The 22,479-nt window shown below is 38.8% G+C and overlaps 2 protein-coding genes across 3 annotated transcripts; both read right to left on the reverse strand.

The window, feature by feature from the left end:
• Positions 1-6,256: 6,256 nt before the first annotated feature.
• On the reverse strand, positions 6,257-9,545 carry LOC120106623 (ABC transporter G family member 44-like). 2 transcript variants are annotated; one of them, XM_039119609.1, is made up of 4 exons: positions 9,179-9,545; positions 8,483-8,542; positions 7,331-7,460; positions 6,257-6,549 (listed from the first exon to the last, which is right to left on the reverse strand). In XM_039119609.1, exons 1-4 carry the CDS (start codon positions 9,179-9,181, stop codon positions 6,353-6,355), a joined length of 390 nt encoding a protein of 129 aa, XP_038975537.1. In that variant the 5' UTR covers positions 9,182-9,545; the 3' UTR covers positions 6,257-6,352. The 2 variants fall into 2 exon arrangements, with proteins under 2 accessions (XP_038975537.1, XP_038975538.1); XM_039119610.1 differs by lacking the exons at positions 6,257-6,549; positions 9,179-9,545 and adding an exon at positions 8,690-8,874 and having other exon boundaries at positions 6,679-7,460; positions 8,483-8,608.
• Positions 9,546-12,165: 2,620 nt separating this feature from the next.
• LOC120106622 lies at positions 12,166-20,149 on the reverse strand. Its single transcript, XM_039119608.1, has 6 exons — positions 20,087-20,149; positions 18,629-18,706; positions 17,352-17,429; positions 12,753-13,126; positions 12,374-12,673; positions 12,166-12,178 (listed from the first exon to the last, which is right to left on the reverse strand). Exons 4-6 carry the CDS (start codon positions 13,031-13,033, stop codon positions 12,166-12,168), a joined length of 594 nt encoding a protein of 197 aa, XP_038975536.1. The 5' UTR covers positions 13,034-13,126; positions 17,352-17,429; positions 18,629-18,706; positions 20,087-20,149.
• Between the last annotated feature and the right edge of the window lie 2,330 nt (positions 20,150-22,479).

Consider the following 22,479-nt stretch of genomic DNA (forward strand, 5'->3'; position numbering starts at 1 on the left):
CTACTCCACTCACTGAGTATTTATATACTCACTCCCCAGTTTGATATTTTTGATTGTAGGGCAGATATTGTATAGAGAGGAGCAGGATTAGTGGTTGCCTGCTAGCTGTGCCGCTCCATAGTATAGTATAATGTAGATAGAGGTTTATACCCTTTTGGTGTATTATAAACCTTCTGTTGTATATAGTGTATAGTTACAGTCATAGATTGATAAGTGCTAAATAATGCATAAATTAATATCTTATTCATAGCACTTATCATTATTTTAATTCACATATTTTGTAAATTTAATTAAAAAATTGTGTTACCTTCATCATTGCATTTTAATAAATTATTAAAGGTAATTCGAGTTTTACTTATTTACTGATTGAGCTTAATGTATGCAGGTCAAGTCACGCTTAATTAGGTAAAGCCTAAACTACACTGCATCATTTCACAATTTTACATCCTCCAGAGTCGACTCCAAGAACTCTTCTCCAAAACCCAGTGCTTCCCATTAATTCCTGACTCTTCACACGTTCACTTAAATTTCTTCCCACTCGTTCCAACTCTTTTTCCACATGATCCAATTCTCCTATTTTAATAAAATCCCTTCAATTATTTGTTTCTCAGATCTCAAAGCATACCATCTAGTTGCACGGATCCCAAAGCCTCATCCCATCTCTTCTTCCCAGCTCATCTCCCCACCCACGTCATTTCGGATGAACTTCATCTCTCTTCCGAGTCCAACAAACAAAGCTTTGTTCCAGAACAGATCCAAGACCCCTCTCCCATGATCCACGGGATAGAATCGAACCAATCTTCTTCTGGATTGATCCCAATGTCCCGCACTCCATCTCCTCATCCTCCCGAATCATCCGCAGATCCAATCTTAGCTCCAAGCCATCAGCCGTGAGCTTCATCCGCATCCCCTGTTTCGCATGAAGTTTCGCGTCCAAATTCCCTCCATGATCCACGGGATAGAATCGAACCAATCTTCTTCTGGATTGATCCCAATGTCCCGCACTCCATCTCCTCATCCTCCCGAATCATCCGCAGATCCAATCTTAGCTCCAAGCCATCAGCCGTGAGCTTCATCCGCATCCCCTGTTTCGCGTGAAGTTTCGCGTCCAAATTCCCTCCACGTCCACGGCCTTCTTCCCGTTTGATTACAAAGACTATCTCTTCAACCGTGAACAGCATCCCCTGCTCCCAGCCAGCAATCTTCTTCCGGATTCCCTGCATCCCAAAACAAAATCGCATCTTCCGGCTTGATCCCAGGGAGTCATCCTCATCCCGTGAGCATCCCAAACCCCCCAGCCATCAGCCGAGATCCTTTTCTTTCCCAATATTCCACGGATCAGCTCCATCCTTGCGAGCTTCACGGCAATCAAACATATCCTCCCCTGTTTCGGAAACAGAACAAAGTCATCTTCCCATTCCGTGGATCACATCCCAGCCAACCAACCCATCCTCTTCCGTCGGATTGACCCCAGCAAACTTCGTGAAGCACCTTCATCCCGTTGTGATCCATCTTCATCCAAGATCATCCCAGCATCCACGTTTGATCCTAGCAGCAATATCCCCTTCAGCCGTATCCACGTCCGCAGCCCCCTACCATTCGTGATAGCCTTCAACCACCCATAGATAACTCCCAGCTCATTCCTTCCAAAGCTTCCACGGATCACATCCATCCAAATCCCTGCATCCCAGTCCGCGATTCATCTACATCTTCTCAGCATCAGGATAAGAACCAGCAACCATCCAACGCCCGGATCAGCTCACGTCTTCATCCTTATCGGAACAACTAGAGAGGAAGAGAGAGAGGGGATGCTGAAGCTATAAAGGGAGGGTGTTGACCCCCTAATGGATTTTGATGAATACAAAACACTAGAGTATAATTCCATTTATCTTAACAATTTATTTGAGAATTTCAGGTGATTAATTAACAATATTGTTAAGAAATGTCTAGGCAAGTTCCATAATTTTTAAGGATTTATTGAAGAATTTTTGAGTTGAAGAAAATAGATCAGGGACAGCCGAGACGTCTCCGAGTTGTCTCAGAGATGTCTCTGGCACAAACAGGAAGAACTGGCACGTCTGGAGACGTCCCCGGCACCTGGCGAGGCGTCTCGCCATGGTCGGAGTCGACTCTCTCAGAGGCGGAGTCGACTCTCTCAGAGGCGGCAGAAAGGCCGATTTCAAGGGATGCGCGCGAGTCGTCTCCACAGGACGCGGAGTCGTCCCCGCGAGTAAAAAGCAGACTTCTGGAGTCGTCCCCGAGGTAGCAGAGTCTTTTTCGATGATAAAACAGCGGAGACGTCCCCTGAAAAAGCGGAGTCGACTCTCTCAGAGAATTCCAGAGGACTTGTTTTTCGAAGATAAAACAGCGGAGTCGTCCCCATGCAAAAAGTGCAAACATCCCGAGACGTTCCCGTAAAGTGCCGAGGCGACCCTCTCAGAAAAACAGAAAAACAAGCATTCAAATGGTTCATCATCAGAGTTGTCCCCGTAAAGCGCCGAGTCGACCCCAAACAACGTCAAAAGAAAAATCTTACAGCCGAGACGTCTCGCGTTGAAGCGGAGACGTCTCCGGAGCGCCTGGAACGCGACTGACACCTTTTTGCAGGTTTGTTTGAATTTCAAACGTTTCTTTTTTTGTGTCTAACGGCTATATTTGCTTTTTGGGCTATAAAAGGGAGCTCTTAAGTGCCTTCCAACAACTTCTCACCAACCCAACACAAGATCATTCAAGAGAGAAGTAAGAGAAAGAGGTTCAAGGGAATTAGTGCATTCAAGTGAAGAAATCAAGTGCTTTCAAGCTTCCCAACTGATTTCGAGCTCAACTACTCTCTTCCGATCGGCATTCAAAGCTCACATTCAAGACAACGCGATCCACATCGGAAGAACCACCATTTTCCCACGCTTCCAACGGCTAAAAGTGTTCTTCCGGATTTTGTTATTTCTCACTGTTTTATCTGCTTATTTAGAGCTTTCAAATCTTTTGTAAAACCTTTGGTTATTGTGCTTGTTCCAGTCAAGGGACTTGGAACAAGGGAAAGGCGTCCCAAGCCTAGGTGAAATTGGGGGTTGTAGGGTTCGTTGTTAGTCCGGTGTAAAACAACGAGTTGGGTAGTGCACTCGCAAAACTACCGGACTGTAATCTTGGATTATAGTGGAAATTCCCAAAGGTGCTTTGGGGAGTGGATGTAGGAGCAGTGGAAGCTCCGAACCACTATAAAACCTTGTGTTTGCGATTGTCTGTTTTCATACCTCTATTTTTATCTTAGCTCATACATTTGTGTGTTTTATTTTTAATTGGACAAAAAGTTTTAAAACACCCAATTCACCCCCCTCTTGGGTGACCATCTCTGGGCAACAAGTGGTATCAGAGTAGGTGCTCTGTGTATTTCTTGAAGACCTAACCGTCTTGGCCAAAGATCTAGATGGCAACACCCTTCAACAATGTTCCTGCTGAGGGGCAGGCAACCAATAGACCTCCACTCTTCAATGGGACAAATTATACCTATTGGAAGACTAGAATGAAGATCTTTATTCAAGCACAAGATTATGCCTTGTGGAGGGTCATAATCAAGGGACCACACGAACCATCTCACATGGTTAATGACATTCAAATTCCCAAACCTGAGGAGGATTGGGATGAGAATGATAACAGGATGGTTCAACTCAATGCTAGAGCTATGAACTCATTATTTTGTGCTCTAGATGTGAATGAATTTAATAGAGTCTCCACATGTAGTTCCGCTAAGGAAATATGGGATAGGCTTGAAGTTACCCACGAGGGTACAAATCAAGTCAAAGAATCTAAAGTGAACATTCTAGTTCACAAGTATGAGTTATTTAAGATGGAACCCAACGAAACCATCTCATGCATGTTCACACGCTTCACCGATATAATAAATGGTCTAAAGAATTTGGGCAAATCCTACACTAACCCAGAACTTGTGAGTAAAATTCTCAGGTCCTTGCCAAAAGCATGGGAAGCGAAGGTCACGGCGATCGTGGAAGCTAAAGACCTCAACACATTGGGACTTGAACAACTATTGGGCTCATTGATGACGCATGAGCTCACAATGAAGCAACATGAAGAAGAGTTGCCAAAGAAGAAGACAATCGCACTCAAGGCTACTTCGAGTGTGTGTGAAGAAGAAAGTAGTGAGAGTGAAGAAGAAAGCGAAGATGAGGACTTGGGTTTAATAGTAAGGAAATTTAAGAAATTCATGAGAAGAAAGAAACCCTTCCCAAGAAAGAAGTTTGGAGGGAGAAATGATTGGGAAAAGGAAAAAGATAAGGAAAGAGACCCAATCATTTGTTATGATTGCAAGAGACCGGGACACATCCATTCCGAATGCCCTCAACAGAAGAAACATTTTGGAAAGAAGAAGAAGAAGACATTGAAAGCAACATGGGATGATAGTGACACATCATCCTCTGAGGAAGAGAAGGAAGAGACCGCCAATTTGTGTCATGGCATTCGAAGACGATGAGGTAAGTCATAGCTCAACTACAAATTTTACTTTAGAAGAATTATATGAAGCTTTTCAAGAACTCATGAGTGATTGTAGTATGTTAGGAGCAAAGAATAAAGAATTAAAAGCCTCCAATCAAAAACTAAAGGATGATATTGAAAACCTATTGATTGAGAAGGAGAGCTTCAAAAATGTTAATACCATTGACCTAGAAAATAAAAATTCAAAACTTAGCATTGAAAATGAAACGGCAAAAACACAAATTAAGGAATTAAATCTAAAAGTTAAATTCCTACTCAATAGTAATACCTTACTTGCGCAAAATGTTGAACTCCTTAAAAAGGATAAGGAAGAATTAGTTAAAGAAAATGTGGATCTCAAGAATGAGGTACATAAGTACAAACCAATTGTTGAAAAATTTACACATAGCTCTGAAAAGTTAAATCTTATTCTATCCAATCAAAGAGCTGTTTTTAATAAAGCCGGTCTAGGATATAAAACTAGCAAACAATAAAAGTATCTAAAGAATTTCTTTGTGAAAGCAAAAGATGTCAAATCTGAAAAACCTACATGCTTTCATTGTGGAAAAAGTGGACATAAAGCCTACTCTTGCATTCAAAGAAAGATTCAAACTAACAAGAGTACATTTGTAAGAGGTAAAAACATAACTAAAGTGTGGGTGCCTAAGGGAACCAACTATACTAACCAAGAAGGACCCAAGAAGACTTGGGTACCTAAGAGCATCACTTGATTATTTTGCAGGTATGCCTTGCAGCCGGAAATAGAAAGAGAATGTGGTATCTTGATAGTGGTTGCTCAAGGCATATGACTGGTGACAAGAGTCTCTTCGCCACCTTGAAATCAAAAGAAGGATGAGTAGTCACATTTGGAGATAATGCTAAAGGTCAAATCGTTGGTGTTGGTAAAATCTCCATATCACCCTCCTCTTTTATTGACAATGTATTGTTAGTTAATGGACTAAAACATAATTTATTAAGTATAAGTCAATTTTGTGACAAGGGATTTAAAGTGTCATTTGAATCATCACTATGCATAATTAGTAGTCCAATTGACAATGAGATCATACTCACAGGACATAGGCATGGAAATGTTTACATGGTACACTACAAAAGAAGGAAGAACTCCCGACGCTTTTTTTTGTCTCTACCGACGCTTATAAGCGTCGGCGAATTCCCAGCCCACGCTTCCCAAAGCGTGGGTCAGATGTCGGGCAGGTGGGCGTGGGTCGGGTTTAACCCGACGCGTCAAAAAAGCGTCGTTGGTCTATGCCGACGCTTTTAAACGTCGTTACGTTTACCATACTCCGACGCTTAAAAGCGTCGGCAAGAAGGGTTGGTTACTACGGCTTTATGCCGACGCTTAAAAGCGTCGTTAAAGGCGTGCCAGTTTACGTTCCTGTTGCTTTTTCCCGATGCTTTTAAGCGTCGTTTCTTCTATCAGACTCCGACGCTTATAAGTGTCGGCGAGAAGGGATGGTTACTACGGGTTATGCCGACGCTTAAAAGCGTCGTTAGAGGCCTGCCATTAGGTTTACATTTCCTGTTGCATTTTCCGACGCTTATAAGCGTCGGCATTAAATTTTTTTTAAAAAAAAAAATTTGTAAAAGTAATTTTTAAATACTCTGTGTACATTAAATTCTTACAAAACAATAGAAACAAATACACTGAATCACATATATAACAAAATATAAATCACAAACAAGAACTTTGATTACATTCATATTATCATATTTGATTACATTGTACTTCAAAAACATTCTAAAAACATACAAGTCAAATTTCTAAGTACACAATCTACAATATGTATCAAGGGTCGGCATCATCATCTCTACAATATTGTCATTAAGCTTGGGGCGAGCCCAGTCAACCAAGCTCTGCTGTTTGCTCGGGACCCTTTGTTCTCATAGAAGCCTTCTGCTGCTTGCAGGGGCAGACACCTTTGTTCCCATAGAAGCCTGGGGACACGCAGAGGCACTTCATGCAGCATTTCTGGCAGAAGAACATGCATGGGTTGTGGTATTGGGTATTCGAGCATCTCCTTGAGCATTGAGAGGGGCATTCTGATTACAGAAATTCAGAAGTTACACAAGGTAAAAAAAAAAAACTACAATAGTTTCAAAACAATTGATCCAAGAGCTAAATTTTGGAAAGTTTACTGCTCCTAAGTCATATGAGATGTGCAACATCAATATCAAATGGGAGGGGGCTGTATGTGGTGAATTGCATTTTCCAGTCTGAAGGATAGAAAGAGTAGAAATCACTAAATAATTATTTAGAAGAGTATGATAAACACTATATTATAACTTATTAACAAACTTTCAGTAGAAGTAGATGCAATTTGACATAGGTAGAAGTGAACTGGGAAAACAAATGATTGTTAAGCTTAGAAACAGAAGATAAGAGTTGCAGAAAGGTAATATAACACCATAACTTGATACAATTCAACTTCTTAATTACTCATAATCATTTACAAATACCCAAGGCCTAGTTCTGTGATTAGTGAGAGTCGAATAAACATATCGCAATCTAGGGGCATCTAGCTAAAGTCACCAGAAAAATCTATGACAGGAACAATGCCTGCCACTAGGTTTTAATGTTTAATCTTCACAGTGAAAAGTAGACAATGGGATTCCAGAACCAAGCAATAAGACAGTTCATGGCATGAGATAACATGAAATTTATAAGCTGATCCTCTCATCAGAGGATCAATCTGCGTACACAAGAAAATACAGTAAACAAACACAGCTTCAAGGCAGCAAAATATATACAGTAGCAATATAAACTAAAATCCTGGCCTTCTCAACAAAGAGCAAAATACTTGTCTTGTTATAATTTGCTAACCTGTATGGTCTCTCTTGCCCTGGCACCAGAACTGAAGAAGCATAAGAGTCTTACGGATATCACCTAGACAAGATCTGATTAAGTGCTCCATCAATTGGGCAGAAATTTGAGCTTTCTCAGAAGCACAAATCTACAGAAAAATTGAGAATGAACAATTTGGAACACCAATTAACACATCCAAGGTACCCAAGGCATGTAGAAATGACAGATATATGATTTCAAAATTGCAATTTTTTTACCATGTGTACAAGTGACAGCAGCTCCTCAGATGATGGATGTTTGAACTCCAAAGTGACCCGGTCCAGAAGCTGTGGTAAGATAGGATTCTTATCTACATATCAGATAAATATACAAGGGATAAGAAATTTATAGTCGCTAACAATCTCTACCATGGATTGATTAGTTACTCACTATTGCTTGTAAGTATTATGGGTCGCTTTGCAATTTCAGCCAGCTGAAGTATAGTAGAAATAAAACCACGATCTTCATCAAAAACAGTATCTACATTCTCAAAGAGAATTAGGGTTTTATTTGCAACTTGGGTCAGGGCAATTCTCTAAGTCCTCAGCTTCTCTCATGCAAACTGTGTTAGGCAGTAACTCAGAGTTATGCTTTTCCCTCGGACCTATCAGTTGAGACCTGGATGAAGGAACACAAGCACATCATGTTAATCTTCATCAATAAAAATAATATAAAAACAATGCAGTTTGTTTTATCCCTGACTGCATTGCAAAAGCAGTGGAGCAAAATACAATACATGCAAACATAGACAGTCTGTCAAAGTCATCGCTCAAAATATACAGAGAACAATCAAATGAAAATATAGCTTAAACAAGCTAGAACACCACCTATTTTATGTGTTGCATTCAAATGGGTCAGCACTTGTTCCTTTCAGATTGATAGAATAATAGAACCATCATAAAAAAAGATCCGTATAATCCTTCTGTGCGGCTCATCTCTATCATAGTAGATATTTAATACTGCAGAGAGCTTTTTCACAGAATCTAGAGAATATTTTGTACCGAGATCTAAAAACTAGAGAATATCTTGCTAAAAGCAAACTAAAGAAGAACATGTAAATTAAGTTGATAAACAGCGAGAGGGAACTGGCAGAAATTAATGAGCAAACTAGTAATGTTATAATTGATTTACTTTTGGATGTGGAATCTGTGCTAGTGCTCCTTTCTGTAAGTGATGATGGCTCCATTTCTCCTGTTATATTTGTATATTTTTCATGCAATGCCTCTTCAGATAAACTTGGCTGAGCATTCCCATATGCTGCAAGCATTACAAAGTAAGGTATGCGAGATTGCTACATAGCTAGAGTTGATGCCAAGATATAGGGGGGGAACTACTTACGCTTGATATAGGTAAGAGCCACAGTGAAAAGGATATTGAAAAGGATCGTATATCCGGCCAATGCACCCGTACCAATCCAGTACCATTTGGCCTCTGTAAAAATTCCACGCCTGTGGAAACAAGATTCACACCTTGTACATATGCTTGGCATGCCTGTGGAAACACATCTTTTGTGGAAGTATTTGTCCATATATAGTTAGAAAGCTAAGGAGAAATTAAACAAAATTAACCACCTAAAATATGGCATACAACTTAAATTTCTATAACTAACAAATGCATGTTTTTTGGCTGGATGATGCCAATTCAATACTTCAATTGATCAAGCAATAGTAATACGTGTTAAAAATTCTCACCCTGCAAATCCACTATGGATTAACTCAGCATTACTGGGATGCTGGACCTGTACCAAGTAGCAGCAAATGATCCATGTCAGTCACTAATTTGCAGAGAAAAGAGCGAGAAGACTTGTCAATAGTGCAAGGGTTATACCATTATACCAGTAATGGGACCGGTCTATTGGCCCTGGAGCCCATTAGGACCTAAAATGGAGTGGAGTGTCTAGATAGTGTTTCTTCCTTTGGCTGAGGTTGACCGAATCTGCATTATCTATCTTAAACCGATCAAACTCTACAAACTAATTGTTATACATAAGATTTTGGAAACCATGTTCCTGTCAAGTCAACATAGAACATACTAATTAAAGTCCTTTCCAAGATCTATACTTATCAAAGTTCTGGCATAATCGTATTTTGCAGAATTGAGGTGAGTATCAAAAAAAAAAATTAAAACAATCTAAAAACATTCATCTCAAAATCGCAAGTACACAATCTACGATGTATCAAGAGTCGACGGCATCATCATCTCTACGAGTAGATGAAGTATCAGCAACCTACAAGAAAAAAATACTTTAAAAACTAAAAATACGAAAGTCATCACGCTCATACAAGAATACATTATAATTATATAAAATATTCAAATATATTTAGTTATGTACCGGAGGAGCAAATCTCTGCAAAAAAGATGAAATATGGTCAAGCTGATCCTGCAAAGATTGTATCTTCAACTCTTGGCTCTGCTTCAACTCCGCCATATCAGTCATATGACTCTGCCTCATCTCCTCTATCCTTGTCTCATATGACTGCTTTAACTGTGCCATCTCTGTCTTCAAACTACAAACCTCTGCAGTGCTAGTACCTTGTCTGGCATCTTGGGTATATCGGCTCACTGCAGACAGCTGAGTGGGGGTAACTCCGATACCGTAACCCCTCACGCGTCCATAACGTTCTGGGCCCATCAATTCTGCATAGACCTGAGCCTCGACGCGACTGGCCGCGTCGGATGATGATGACTCTCCGATGCGCTCTGAAATGAGATTTGTAGCTCTTTCCTATATCTCTCTCAAAAAAATAAACAGTCACATTAATAATTTAAAGGAAGTAAAATTAATAAAATAATTATGATCAAATAAAAAATGAATACATACAACTATATCTCTCGACTCGTCCCGGACAAAGCTGCCATCTCGGTGAGTGTGGGTCATCTTATAAAACTCTACCTCACCAAGCTTCCTTCCATGCTCTACTATCTACACATATGGAAAGTATATTGCCAAACTATATATCATGATACGTGCTATATATTAGTAGAGTTTCAAATAGTTTCAAACAAACTTACGAATTCATTTCTACGTCTCGTATAACTCTTCGAGCCTGAAGTATGAGGAACTGCTTGAGATGCTCGTGCAGCTCTACCAATATTAGAATATGTCTGCCAAAATAAAAGCACACAGTATAATATTATTCAATGTATATATTTGCAATCTATATTAATAATAAAGATAATATAAGATATTGAAACAATATACGTGACCTGTCCTTTTTCAGAAAACCAGTAGTGAACAAGCTCCCTCCACTGCTGAGGGTATACATCAGGAGGAGTCACACGAGCAACCTCCTCCTCTGTCATACCCTCACGCTTAAAGTCCGTCTTCAATTTTGCTTTATATTCTTTCCATTTGCGGTTGAGGGACTTTAGCACCCAATCATGGCTCTCTGGAGGGAGTACAAACTTACCCTACAACAAGATACAGAATGTTATAATAATATTAAACCTCAAAAGTAAAATCATGGCAGTAAGCAAAATAACATGCAGGAGGTGTCAAATTAAAAAGAACAAATTCAATTCATTACCTCTATGAGTCTAAGAAGCTCAACCTTATACGAAGGAAGCATGTCATTTCACTTCGTATAGTTGAGCGGACACAGCTGACCCTTGCATGCAACCGATCCTAAAAAGCTTGATAGAAGACTTCCAGCTCTATTGATGGGCTGCCCCAATTCGTTGCATCGGATGATGATCTTCTCACCCGGAGGAAGCTTCCACACATCCTTTGCTTGAGTGGGTCCCCGTCTCGTCCTCATTGTCCCTTGTCCATCTATTCAAATTAAATAAAATGTCTTAAAAAGTTGAAGACAAATATGAACATAAAATATGAACTTTAAATCGAATTACCCTGGATCCGGAGCTCATCCTCCGGACAATCAGCAGGAGGCTCGCGCTGAGATCCTGACTCGTGCTGCTGGTGCTCATATGGCTGCTGGGACTGCAGGGACTGCTCAGAAGTAGATCCCACCTGAGAATGCTGGAACTCCACATCTCTAAATCGCCTCCCTCGGGGCATATTGTTACCTGGTATGTACAAAAAAGAATCAATATTTGGTTAAATGATAAATTTATACTAAATAAAGGGCTAATAAAAGAGAATATAATAAATCATTCAACGTATGCTTCATAAATTTTACTTACCATTATGAAACTACATTCTCATTCAACATCCATCCTAATCAAACTCGTTGGCGCATTTACTTCATCAGTTGGCACAACATTATAAGGCATACACTGAGTATAAGTATCATCGTCCTCCTCTTCCAACCTTTTTCCCATATCATACAAGTCCCTAGGTTTCGTCTTAATAATGAGAGACCAATTTTTATCTTTTGAGTCTTGCACATAAAATACTTGTCGAGCTTGAGATGAAAAAACAAATGGATCATCTTTCAATAACACACCAGTATGTATCAACCTTGAAAAATTTACAAGTGTGAATCCATTTATGTCTTGCCTCAAACCTCTAGGTGAGTTTATATCCACCCAATCACATCGAAATAATACTACCTTAAAATTTCCATAATAATCCAGCTCATAAATATCTGTTAGAGCACCATAATAATTTTTTCCATCCGCCTCAACCATAACCCCACTATTTTGGGTTTTTCTAAATTTCTCACGCTCTTTAGGATGAAATTTAAAACCATTTTTAATGAACCCACCATATCTGTTGACAATATTATTCGGACCTCGAGCAATGACTATTAACTCCTCGGAACAATTCCTCTCCATCATCATTGGTACCTAAAAAGAATTATAGAAGTAATGATTAATTTCTCTCTATAAAATTTAAAAAAAAGCTTAATATATTAGACATCTAACCTGTTTGAAAAGCCATTCTGGAAATAACTCAACCAACCATCGTTGCTCAATCCTTGGTGTAGGACGAATGTTATGGTTGAGACTTCGCTGAGCTATTAAAAATTCTCTGCACGATCAAGGTTATCTTTAATTAAATACCAATATTACATTCTCCTGACATGACAGTAAATTTAGATTTCAATTAACCGTACTAACCTGCGAGACTCGGATATTATATCACTATGAAGTAAGACATAGCGATATGCCTGTGCCAACGATTTCTGGTCAAGAACAACACTTTCAACTTTTCCCAAAACTCTTCCGCCAGATGAGAACTTGTAAACATCTGCATTCTCTATGATATCACAATTCCTTTGAGGTCGATTGAAAACCGTTTCAATACCTTCAAGATATCTCGAACAAAATGTCAAACACTCCTCAGCAATATATCCTTCAGCAATCGAGCCCTCGGGATAGGCTCGATTGCGTACATAATCTTTTAAGCGCATAAGAAACCTTCAACAATAAATTTTTAAAATAAATATCAAAATCAAACTGATTATAAAATAATTATATTAGAGTTTAGAAAAATCACCTCTCAATAGGATACATCCATCGGTAGTGAACCGGGCCACCAAGTTTAGCTTCCGCCGCTAAGTGAATGAGTAGATGAACCATAATAGTAAAAAACCCAGGAGGAAAGATCTTTTCCATATTGCATAGTGTAAGTGCAATATTAGACTCCAATTGATCAAGCTCCTTAGGATCAAGAACTTTGGAACATAATGCCTTAAAGAATGATGATAATTGAGAAACAATTGCAAAAACTTGTTTCGGTGCTGACGATCTTAAAGCCAATGGAAAGATATCTTGCATCAAAATGTGACAATCGTGACTTTTAAGATTTGAAAGTTTTCGCTCTTTGAGATTTACGCATCGTGAAATATTCGATGAGTACCCATCAGGAACCTTCAAATTTTTCAGAACTGTTAGAAAAAGATCTTCTCTTGAGTAGACATTGTATAACATGCAGGAGGTATATAAAATTTATCATTGGCAAGCTCTGTCGGATGAAGCTCTTGTCTTATGCCCATATCTTTCAAATCAAGACGCGCTTTCAAGTTATCTTTAGTCTTCCCTTCAAGATTTAACAATGTTCCAATCAGGTTATCACAAACGTTCTTCTCTATATGCATCACATCAAGATTATGTCGAAGAAGATTATACTCCCAATAAGGTAAATCAAAGAAAATGCTCTTTTTTTTCCATAGTTATTTTTGTGTAGATGCTGCCATTGAGTCATCATCATTTTTCTGACCATATATGTTGTCTTCATTCTCAAAAAAGTTGTCAGCATCCTCAGCAACCTCTGCTATTAATCCTTCATTCATTGTGCTGCCAACATGCTCCCTCCCCCTCTTCTTTGAACATTTGGCGACCTTACCCGGTATATAATTGGTGTCATGCATTTGTCTGAAGACTTCAGTTCCAGTTGGTGGAACAAGGGCAGATCGCAACTCTATGGTACAATCAAACAAGTCTTTCTGAAATCGAAATGGATGGTTTGCTTCTAACCACCGACGATGGCCCATATAACAAAACTTTCCTCCATGTTTTAACCAATACGAATGGGTTGAATCTCCACAAGAAGGACATGCAGTACGCCCCTTAGTGCTCCAACCAGATAAATTAGCATATGCAGGAAAATCATTGATAGTCCAAATAAGAGCTGCACGCAATTTGAAATTTTGGCCAGCAAAAGCATCAAATGCATCAATACCCTCCCATAACTGTTTCAATTCCTCTATTAAAGGCTGCAAAAAAACATCAATATCATTACCTGGGCCCTTATCACCTGGAATAACCATTGACAAAATGAGTGAAGACTGTTTCATACACATCCATGGTGGTAAATTATATGGAACCAAAACAACCGGCCAAGTGCTGTATGTAGAACTCATAGTTTGAAAGGGATTAAACCCATCAGTAGCCAAACCCAGTCTGACACTGCGAGCATCAGAAGCAAATTCGGGATGCCTATCATCAAATGCTTTCCATGCGGGACTATCCGCTGGGTGTCGTAACATTCCATCCTTTGTACGGCCTTCGTCATGCCATCTCATCGAGGAAGCCGTCTTCGGTGATGCAAACATCCTTTTCAATCTTGGTATAAGAGGAAAATACCTCAAAATTTTAGCCGGTTTTTTCTTAGTCGGTGCAGCATCCACTTCAGTCAACGAATCATTCTCGTCATCTTTATGTTTTCCCCATCGTGAAGTTCCACATATTCGGCACGACTCTTGGTTCCTATTTTCATCACGATATAAAATGCAGTCATTCGGACAACTGTGTATCTTCTCATATCCAAGATCCAACTCTTTTATCAGTTTTTTGGCTTCATATGAAGATGATGGCAGAGTAACACCTTCCGGAAATGCATCCTTTAATAATTGAAGAAGCATGGTAAAAGACTTGCTGGACCACCCATTCAAATATTTCAAATGTAATAAATGCAGAAGAAAAGAAATCTTCGTAAAATTCTTACAACCCGGATACAATTCTTGATCACAATCTTTCACCAAGTTATCATAATGAGCTGTGTCATCAGCATGTATAGATTCCTCAACATGCATGGACTGATCAATAACTGCACGCTCATCTTCTCCTACAGTTCTGATATTATGTCCAAGAGCATCTCTAAGTAGGCCCCTTATATCATCTTCTTCTACAGAATTTTGTCCCGTGTCACTACATCCAAAATTGAAGGTGTCTTCTAGATCGGAGGGTTGGTTACATGAAGGTATGAACTCTCCATGGAGTACCCATTCAGTATAACTCTTTAGAAAACCATTCCATACCAAATGTTCTTCAACAATTTTTGGATCAAGAGCAGAACCGTTTACACATTTTTGACATGGACATAAAATTTTTCCGTTCATATTAGATTTCTCAAAGGCAAACTTAATGAAATTCTGAACTCCATCCAAATATTCGGCACTGGATCTTAACTTATTTATCCAACTTTTGTCCATTCTATTAGAATACCGATTGAACTGCAGTTCATATAAAAAAGATAAACACTATTAGAAGGATGGACTACATATAAATTGCATGAAGAAAAGCATGTGACACTTACTATAACCTCACAATATATTGCCTGACATTCAAAATACAAAAATAATGCGCTGTAATCATTCTCAAAACAAAACCATAGCTTGTTAAGAAACCTACCTTACATATGTAGTTTCATAGGAGCCTAAAGTTGATCTTATCATTTCTCATAAGGGTAAGTGCACCAATCCAAGATATTACGAATCAAGATCTAATATGCATAAGGGCAAGTAATGCATAATGCATCAAAGTTATATCAAAGTAATGCATAAAAGTTAATTTTGGCTTTCACTGCAAAAGTCTGTTCTCTCTCCCATGCTTGTCTGACTTCTGGAGTGCCTTCTAGTCTAAAGTTCTATTAACTAAATGAAAAGATAAAGTTTCCCAAGATGTACCCTTGTTCCTCTTTAGTCCTTGCATCCTGCTCCTTTCTCCTTTAGGTTGCAGCCAAGAATCTATCAAGGTCTCTGATCTCTGAGGTTTTTTATTCTTCTTTTGATGTCTGTACTCTTTTTTAGTGCTCCACAATATTGGCTCTTGATAGAAATTTCAGCTTATTGGTTTCTTCCACTTATGTTACAAAGGGGAATGTGGGCAACTGCCTATATGGGGTGGGAATTCCTTATGGTTTAAATTGGATTTAAAAGCAGACAAAGTAGTTGGATTTAAATTTAATGAAATGAAGTTCAAACTGTCCCTAAAACTTGGATCAAGACTATTATGCATTTCACTCTGGTTACTGCAGTGATTTGAAACTCCATGGCAACAATCCTGGATTCTTACTCTATGCAATAACCATCAACCAGCAGATCAGTAGAAATGAAAAACATTTGCAGGTATCCCATGGATGATCAACATTCAGGATATAACACCAGAACATACAGAGATCCAAGATCTTCTGTTGTATTGTTGCCTACTTGATCCTAGTTAACATGTCTTTTTTGAGCAAAAACCTGGTTAACGTGTCAATAAGACAATTTTGGTATAACTTGGGAGGCTGTTTGCTATGCCCCACATAGGTGAGAACCGAGAAATAGCTCAGGGAAGAGACCTAGTGTTTTGTAGGCTAGCTTAGATGAGGCTGCTGATTTTTCAATGACGAGATTCTCAGAAGGAATTCATCTAAAAAATTGATTTCTACTAGCCAAAATTCTCATGATTGCAAAACTGGTGGCGGGCCTTGATCCCATGCTCTTCTCCCTCTATGCACATACTCTATTCGGGCCTTCTCACCCATGTGGAGTATAATACACAAACATGGGAGCCAGGCATGGAAGTAGGTCCTAAAAAATTAGCATATAAGATGCATCATCCTGAAGTATAAGATGAACATGTATATAACTTTTTGAGACCATAAACTGTGAGAACAGCCACAATATAACAAAAATAGCACATAGGCACAACCTCAAGGGGCATTGACACACTAAAACAATAAAACCTTTAAACAAATCTTTAACAAAAAAAGAAGACTTACTAGGACAGAGTTGGATCCCATTCTTATATTTCAATACTGTAAAACAACTTATGAAGCAAGTACCATGCATTACAAAAGAGTGGCTAATGCATAATAAGAAAATGAGTGATTGAATAGGTCATAAGAATTCTATACACAGAGGTCACTGTTTTAAAACAAAACTAATTTGGCCTAGGGTAATAGGGCAATTAACCTTCCACTAGAATATGATAAAACAAACATATTGAACTTTCCTCTTCAATCAGAGACCTGTCATCAACTGTTCAACTCCACTATATCTTATCACAGAGTCCTCAGTTAACAGACAGGATAGTTGCTGGCTGACCAGACAACCATAAATCATTCATGTGGCTTTACCAGAAGAATCCATGAAATAACTGTTGGTACACAAGTCAAGTAAAATTTGCAAACAACAAAATCGTGATCCTTCCCAACCTAAAAAATATGTACTCATGTTAGTACTAACATTTGCTAATAATACTGAGTTACATGCTCAGAGTACTCGACATCACACACTATATTTAATAATGTCAATGTTAAATTTGACCACTTCAGTGACAGATGGTTTGCTTTGCAATAATGAAGGAAACGGAAAGGAGGGAGACAAACCTCTTTAAGTTCCTGTAGGAGATGTTGAACACGTGAACTAACTGATGAACGGGCACCTGTAACTCCAACAGAGCTCACCTATATAAAAAATATATAACAAATCCAACAATTAAAAAAGTTAAAATTAATGTAGTAGTTATTCGAATCAAAGCTTTCAATACCGATTTCAGTACTGTATCAATGCCCAACTGGTTCTATAATTTACATGAGGAAGATGGAAGGTTCTATGTCATCACCTCAATAGGGAAGAGGAAAGTTTCTTAAGGCTGAAAAGATCTTGTAACAGGAATTGCCTCAGCATTATTATGACTGTTAGATTTGAAATATAAGGACTTGAGTGGTCCATATATTTCACAATTGCACTGGACTACTAATGATCTACACGGGATCCTACAGCATCAGAATAGTGGTTCTATATGTCAGAAAAAACCGCCACCAAATGTAATGCACGTTCATCATGGAATCAGCAGGACATACAGCCAGTAGGTAGCCATTATGGGAGGGGCGGCATGCCCCCCAAATCAGTCAGGCCGAGCCCTTACTGCCCCTTAGTAAGGCATTTATCACAAATTAGCAAGTTCAAACAAAACTAGTGATCCACTAAAACCTACGTTAATGATATGTTAGTAGTGATTTATTATATGTTAGGAGAGTGATGCAAACGCAGAATTTGTGAGTGTTGGCTTCTAAGTCTTGATACAGTTCCTCTTGGAAAGGAGCGAAGCAATCCTAGTTTGACTTAAATCAAATGCAAAGTAAGCTACCATGTCAGTAGACCTGAGCCCAATAAACAACATGAAATTGATCTTGTCAAGAGAGGAACCAGTCTACCGATCCAGATAGAAACTTCATACAAGTTGTAACAGTTTCTCTTATATGGATTTTTGAGAGGACTTCACATGGAAAGCACTATAGCAGATATCTAGTGATGCACTAAAAACATAAGTTGAACAATCCAAAACTGCAATAAAATAAGCTAATGTTAAAATAAATTACAATTAATGGGTTTCCTTGCAGCAAAATTAGGCCAAAGAAAAGAGGAAAAAAACAACAGAAAATCTATTAATGATGCAGCAACAATTAACCTGAAATATCAGAAGATAAATAACCTCTTCAAGGTAGAAGAAATTGCATTTGCCTTTTCTAGATTTTCCTGTTTGGTGCTTGTGCTTGGTGAATGGTGGTTTGGTGGTGTACGATTTTATGTAATTTAACACAAAAATGTCCATTAAACAGGGCAACATAATGATTTCAACCAGTTTCACAGAACAACTTACAAGATATATGAAACCTTCTGAAGCTTCTACGATGGCTTTCACTCTTTCTGTTGGAGTTGTGGGTGTTGTAAGCAGAACCTGCAGTGCAGTGAAAGAAAATCAAAAGAGAGAACAATTTGAACAAAGGAAGCAACATTAATTCTTTAAACAAGACGAGCTTTCAATTTACCAATATAATGAATCATCAATTTACACAATAGCATGGACTTTTGGATCCAAAAGAACTTATACAAAGTTAATGATGCTTGGTCCTTGCACACATAACTATACTCAAATGAATAAGAGAATATATAATTACCAAAGCATGCGATGAAGTCATGCACTATAGTCAACAGTTGGCAAAGTTAATAAAAGATTTTGAACCTTAACACATATTCTAGTTAGTAAGGTCGCTGTGAAAATCTTGTACTTGAAACAATATTTTATGTTGACTGGATATAATAATAGCAGCATGAAAATGAAAGAGGGAACGGGTGAAAATTCAAATGCAAGAACAGGGAACTAAAGGCCTGAAAGTATGTTGGAACTGTTAGAACAAGATGTTAGTAAAGTCGGACATATCATATTAAAAGATACTTTAGTAGTAAAATATCATTACCAATCAAATTCAGTCCAACAATATGAAGGGCTATAATACTAGTTTTACTTAAAAGTGGCTTAAATAAATATACAAAATAAATTGTTTATGCAATGAACTTCAGAAAGAAGAGAAATAGAAGCAAGAGCTCATATGAAATAGTAGAGGGGATGCTTGCAACTCAGGTATGGGAGAGCAAAGATAAAGTTATTAAAATCCATCTTTCGATTTAGTAATGCACATCATGCAGTGTGATGCTGACAAGCTTTGCTATCACTAGTTTGTATTTCCCAGAACCCTATACTTGTTTATTTTTCAATATCACAGTATGTGGCATGATAGAGTAAAGAACCAGTTGAATATCAAGGATCATTGATATACCTAGTAACATTATTGAATCCCATAATTATTCACATAAATGAGTCATATTGATAACCTTCTAAAGTTTCAAACTAAATCCTCATGGTCTGAGATGTGCTTTAATCCCGAGGAATTAAAAATCAACCTAAATTCCCTGCAATTCAATGCACAGAAGTGGTATTATACCTCCAAATATTGATAAAAATATCAGGATATTGTTCATTGTTCTTCCTAACAGAACATTCTCTGTTACACCCATAATTTGTATGAACCCCTATACCTAAATGGTACAGTTAGCATAAGAATTGCCTCGCGTAATTAAGATTCTGGTCGGCTATCCACATCCTGTAAGACAATATGCTAATTTCTGCATCTAACCTTTCGCAATATAAACCACAACTTTATCAAGGCATAATCTGCTATTTATGCCAAAGTATGAATAATGAATAGAACATCAATAGCAATGAAACAAGATAAATATCCGCTTGCTCAAAAGAAAGGGAGAGAGAGAGAGAGCATACGATTGCTGGAGCCGAAAATGGCTGCGAACTCTCTTCGATCGCTGAGACGGAGAGGATGTGGATCTGCGGCAGACCAAGGATTTTCAGCCCCTATCTTAGCTTTAAAAGAACGCTGGATTGAATTAAATTAAAATATAAACTCCAACAGGACATCGAACTTCCAATCCGTACCTTCCTCTACCCCGAGATAGGCGGTGGGTTGGATCCAAGTTTTCTCCTCGGGCGGAGGCGGGCCTGAATCGATCGGGACTTGGGGCCGGTCGGTCGACGCCGGAAAGGAGAGAGAACAAACCCAGAACACCCGAAGAAGAGGAGGAGGAGAAGAAGGAGAACAAGCGAGATGGTGGGAGAGGAGGGAGGAGGAGAAAAATACCTCCGGCGGAGCGGGTTGGGATCGGTCCGCGCCGGAGAGGAGGTAGCGCCGGAGACGAGGAATGGGGGCTAAGGCAGCGCCGGAGACGAGGAATGGGGGCTAAAGCCGCGCCGGAGACGAGGAAGATGAGCTTGAGAGGAATGGGGGCTAGGGCAATTTTGCGGGCTCGGGGTCGGCCGCTGGGTATTAAGTGGGCTTCGGCGACGCTTATAAGCGTCGTTTGGTGTTCGGTCCGCGACGACGCTTTTAAGCGTCGTTAATTGCTTCGAATTACCAACGCTCCTACAAAGCGTTGGAAACATGGGGCGCGGGAGCGGAATTTGCCGACGCTTTTTCCTAGCGTCGGCAGATAAGCGTCGGCGTTTTATTATTTTACTGTAGTGGTAGATCTTGATGATCTCACCATGAAGGATGGCCAATGTCTTGTAGCCATGGATCCCAAAGTCAATGAGACTAGTTGGTTATGGCATCGTAGGTTAGGGCATGCTAGCATGGATTTAATCTCTAAATTAATTACAAAAGATCTAGTCAAAGGACTACCAAAAATAGACTTTGAAAAGAACAAAATTTGTGCTGCATGTCAATTAGGGAAACAAACAAGAAGTTCTTTCAAGTCTAAGAACATAGTCTCAACATCAAAACTCTTAGAACTAATTCACATGGATTTGTTTGGACCCACTAGAACTGCTAGTCTAGGGGGTAAGAAATTTGGTCTTGTAATTGTTGATGATTTTTCACGTTTTACATGGGTTTCATTTCTTGCACATAAAGATGAGTCCTTTCTCGCTTTTATCAAGTTTCATAATAGGGTTTCGTATGAACTCAATCTCAAACTAAAATCAATTAGGAGTGATCATGGTACCGAGTTTGAAAATCAATACTTTGAAAAATTTTGTGACGAAAATGGTATCAATCACAATTTCTCGGCCCCTAGGACACCCCAACAAAATGGGGTGGTAGAAAGGAAGAATCTCACACTAGCAGATATGGCTCGTACCATGTTGTGCGAATCGGATCTACCAAAATATTTTTGGGCTGAAGCAATAAATACTGCATGTCACATTTTAAACCGTGCATTAGTCAGATCTATTTTAAAGAAAACACCTTATGAGTTGCTGAATAATAAGAAGCCAAATATATGTTACTTTCATGTTTTCGGTTGTCGGTGTTTTATTTTAAACAATGGAAAGGACAATCTAAGTAAATTTAGTACTAAATCAGATGAGGGGATCTTCTTAGGTTATTCCTCATCTAGTAGAGCATACAGGGTCTTCAACAAGAGAACTCTCGTTGTTGAAGAATCCATTCATGTTGTTTTTGATGAAGCTAATGGAGATTCTTCTAGAAAAGAAGAAGATAGTGATGCAGGTATACTTGAAGACAGAATGAAGGAGTTCTCCATACAAGACAAACAACTTGAAGATGAAGTCAAGGAAGATACAATTCAGCAAGATGAAGAAGATCAACCTCAAGCAAGAAATCAAAATCTTCCGAGGGAATGGAGGTATGCACATGGTCATCCAAGGGATTTAATCCTTGGTGATCCCTCACAAGGGGTAAGGACAAGATCCTCTCTAAGAAATACTAGTAATTATCTTGCTTTCGTTTCACAAATAGAGCCTAAGTCACTAGAGGAAGCCGAAAAGGATGAAAATTGGATAAATGCTATGCAAGAGGAATTAAATCAATTTGAAAGAAATCAAGTTTGGACTCTAATGAAAAGACCCCCTAATGTTTCAATCATAGGCACCAAGTGGGTGTATAGAAATAAACTAGATGAAGATGGAATAGTTATAAGAAACAAAGCTAGACTAATTGCCAAAGGCTATAATCAGGAGGAAGGAATAGATTTTGATGAAACTTTTGCTCCTGTTGCTAGGTTAGAGGCTATTAGGCTACTTTTGGCATATGCTTGCTTCATGAATTTTAAACTCTATCAAATGGATGTAAAAAGTGCTTTTTTAAATGGTTATATAATGGAGGAAGTTTATGTAGGACAACCTCCAGATTTTGAAAACCA

The sequence above is a fragment of the Phoenix dactylifera genome, unplaced genomic scaffold (assembly GCF_009389715.1).
Source record: "Phoenix dactylifera cultivar Barhee BC4 unplaced genomic scaffold, palm_55x_up_171113_PBpolish2nd_filt_p 000583F, whole genome shotgun sequence".
Taxonomy (NCBI): domain Eukaryota; kingdom Viridiplantae; phylum Streptophyta; class Magnoliopsida; order Arecales; family Arecaceae; genus Phoenix; species Phoenix dactylifera.

Bases quoted from the DNA above. Each gene is read 5' to 3' on its own strand.
- LOC120106623 (XM_039119609.1), bottom strand. The intron at 7,461-8,482 runs GTAAATCAATTA...ATTTTTCTGTAG, and splicing joins CACAGATTCCACATCCAAAA to ATTTGTGCTTCTGAGAAAGC. The intron at 6,550-7,330 runs GTTAGCAAATTA...TTCTGTAATCAG, and splicing joins GGGCAAGAGAGACCATACAG to AATGCCCCTCTCAATGCTCA.
- LOC120106622 (XM_039119608.1), bottom strand. From the start codon at position 13,033: ATGCAAGATATCTTTCCATTGGCTTTAAGATCGTCAGCACCGAAACAA. The intron at 12,674-12,752 runs GTGATTTTTCTA...TTATTGTTGAAG, and splicing joins TGGATGTATCCTATTGAGAG to GTTTCTTATGCGCTTAAAAG.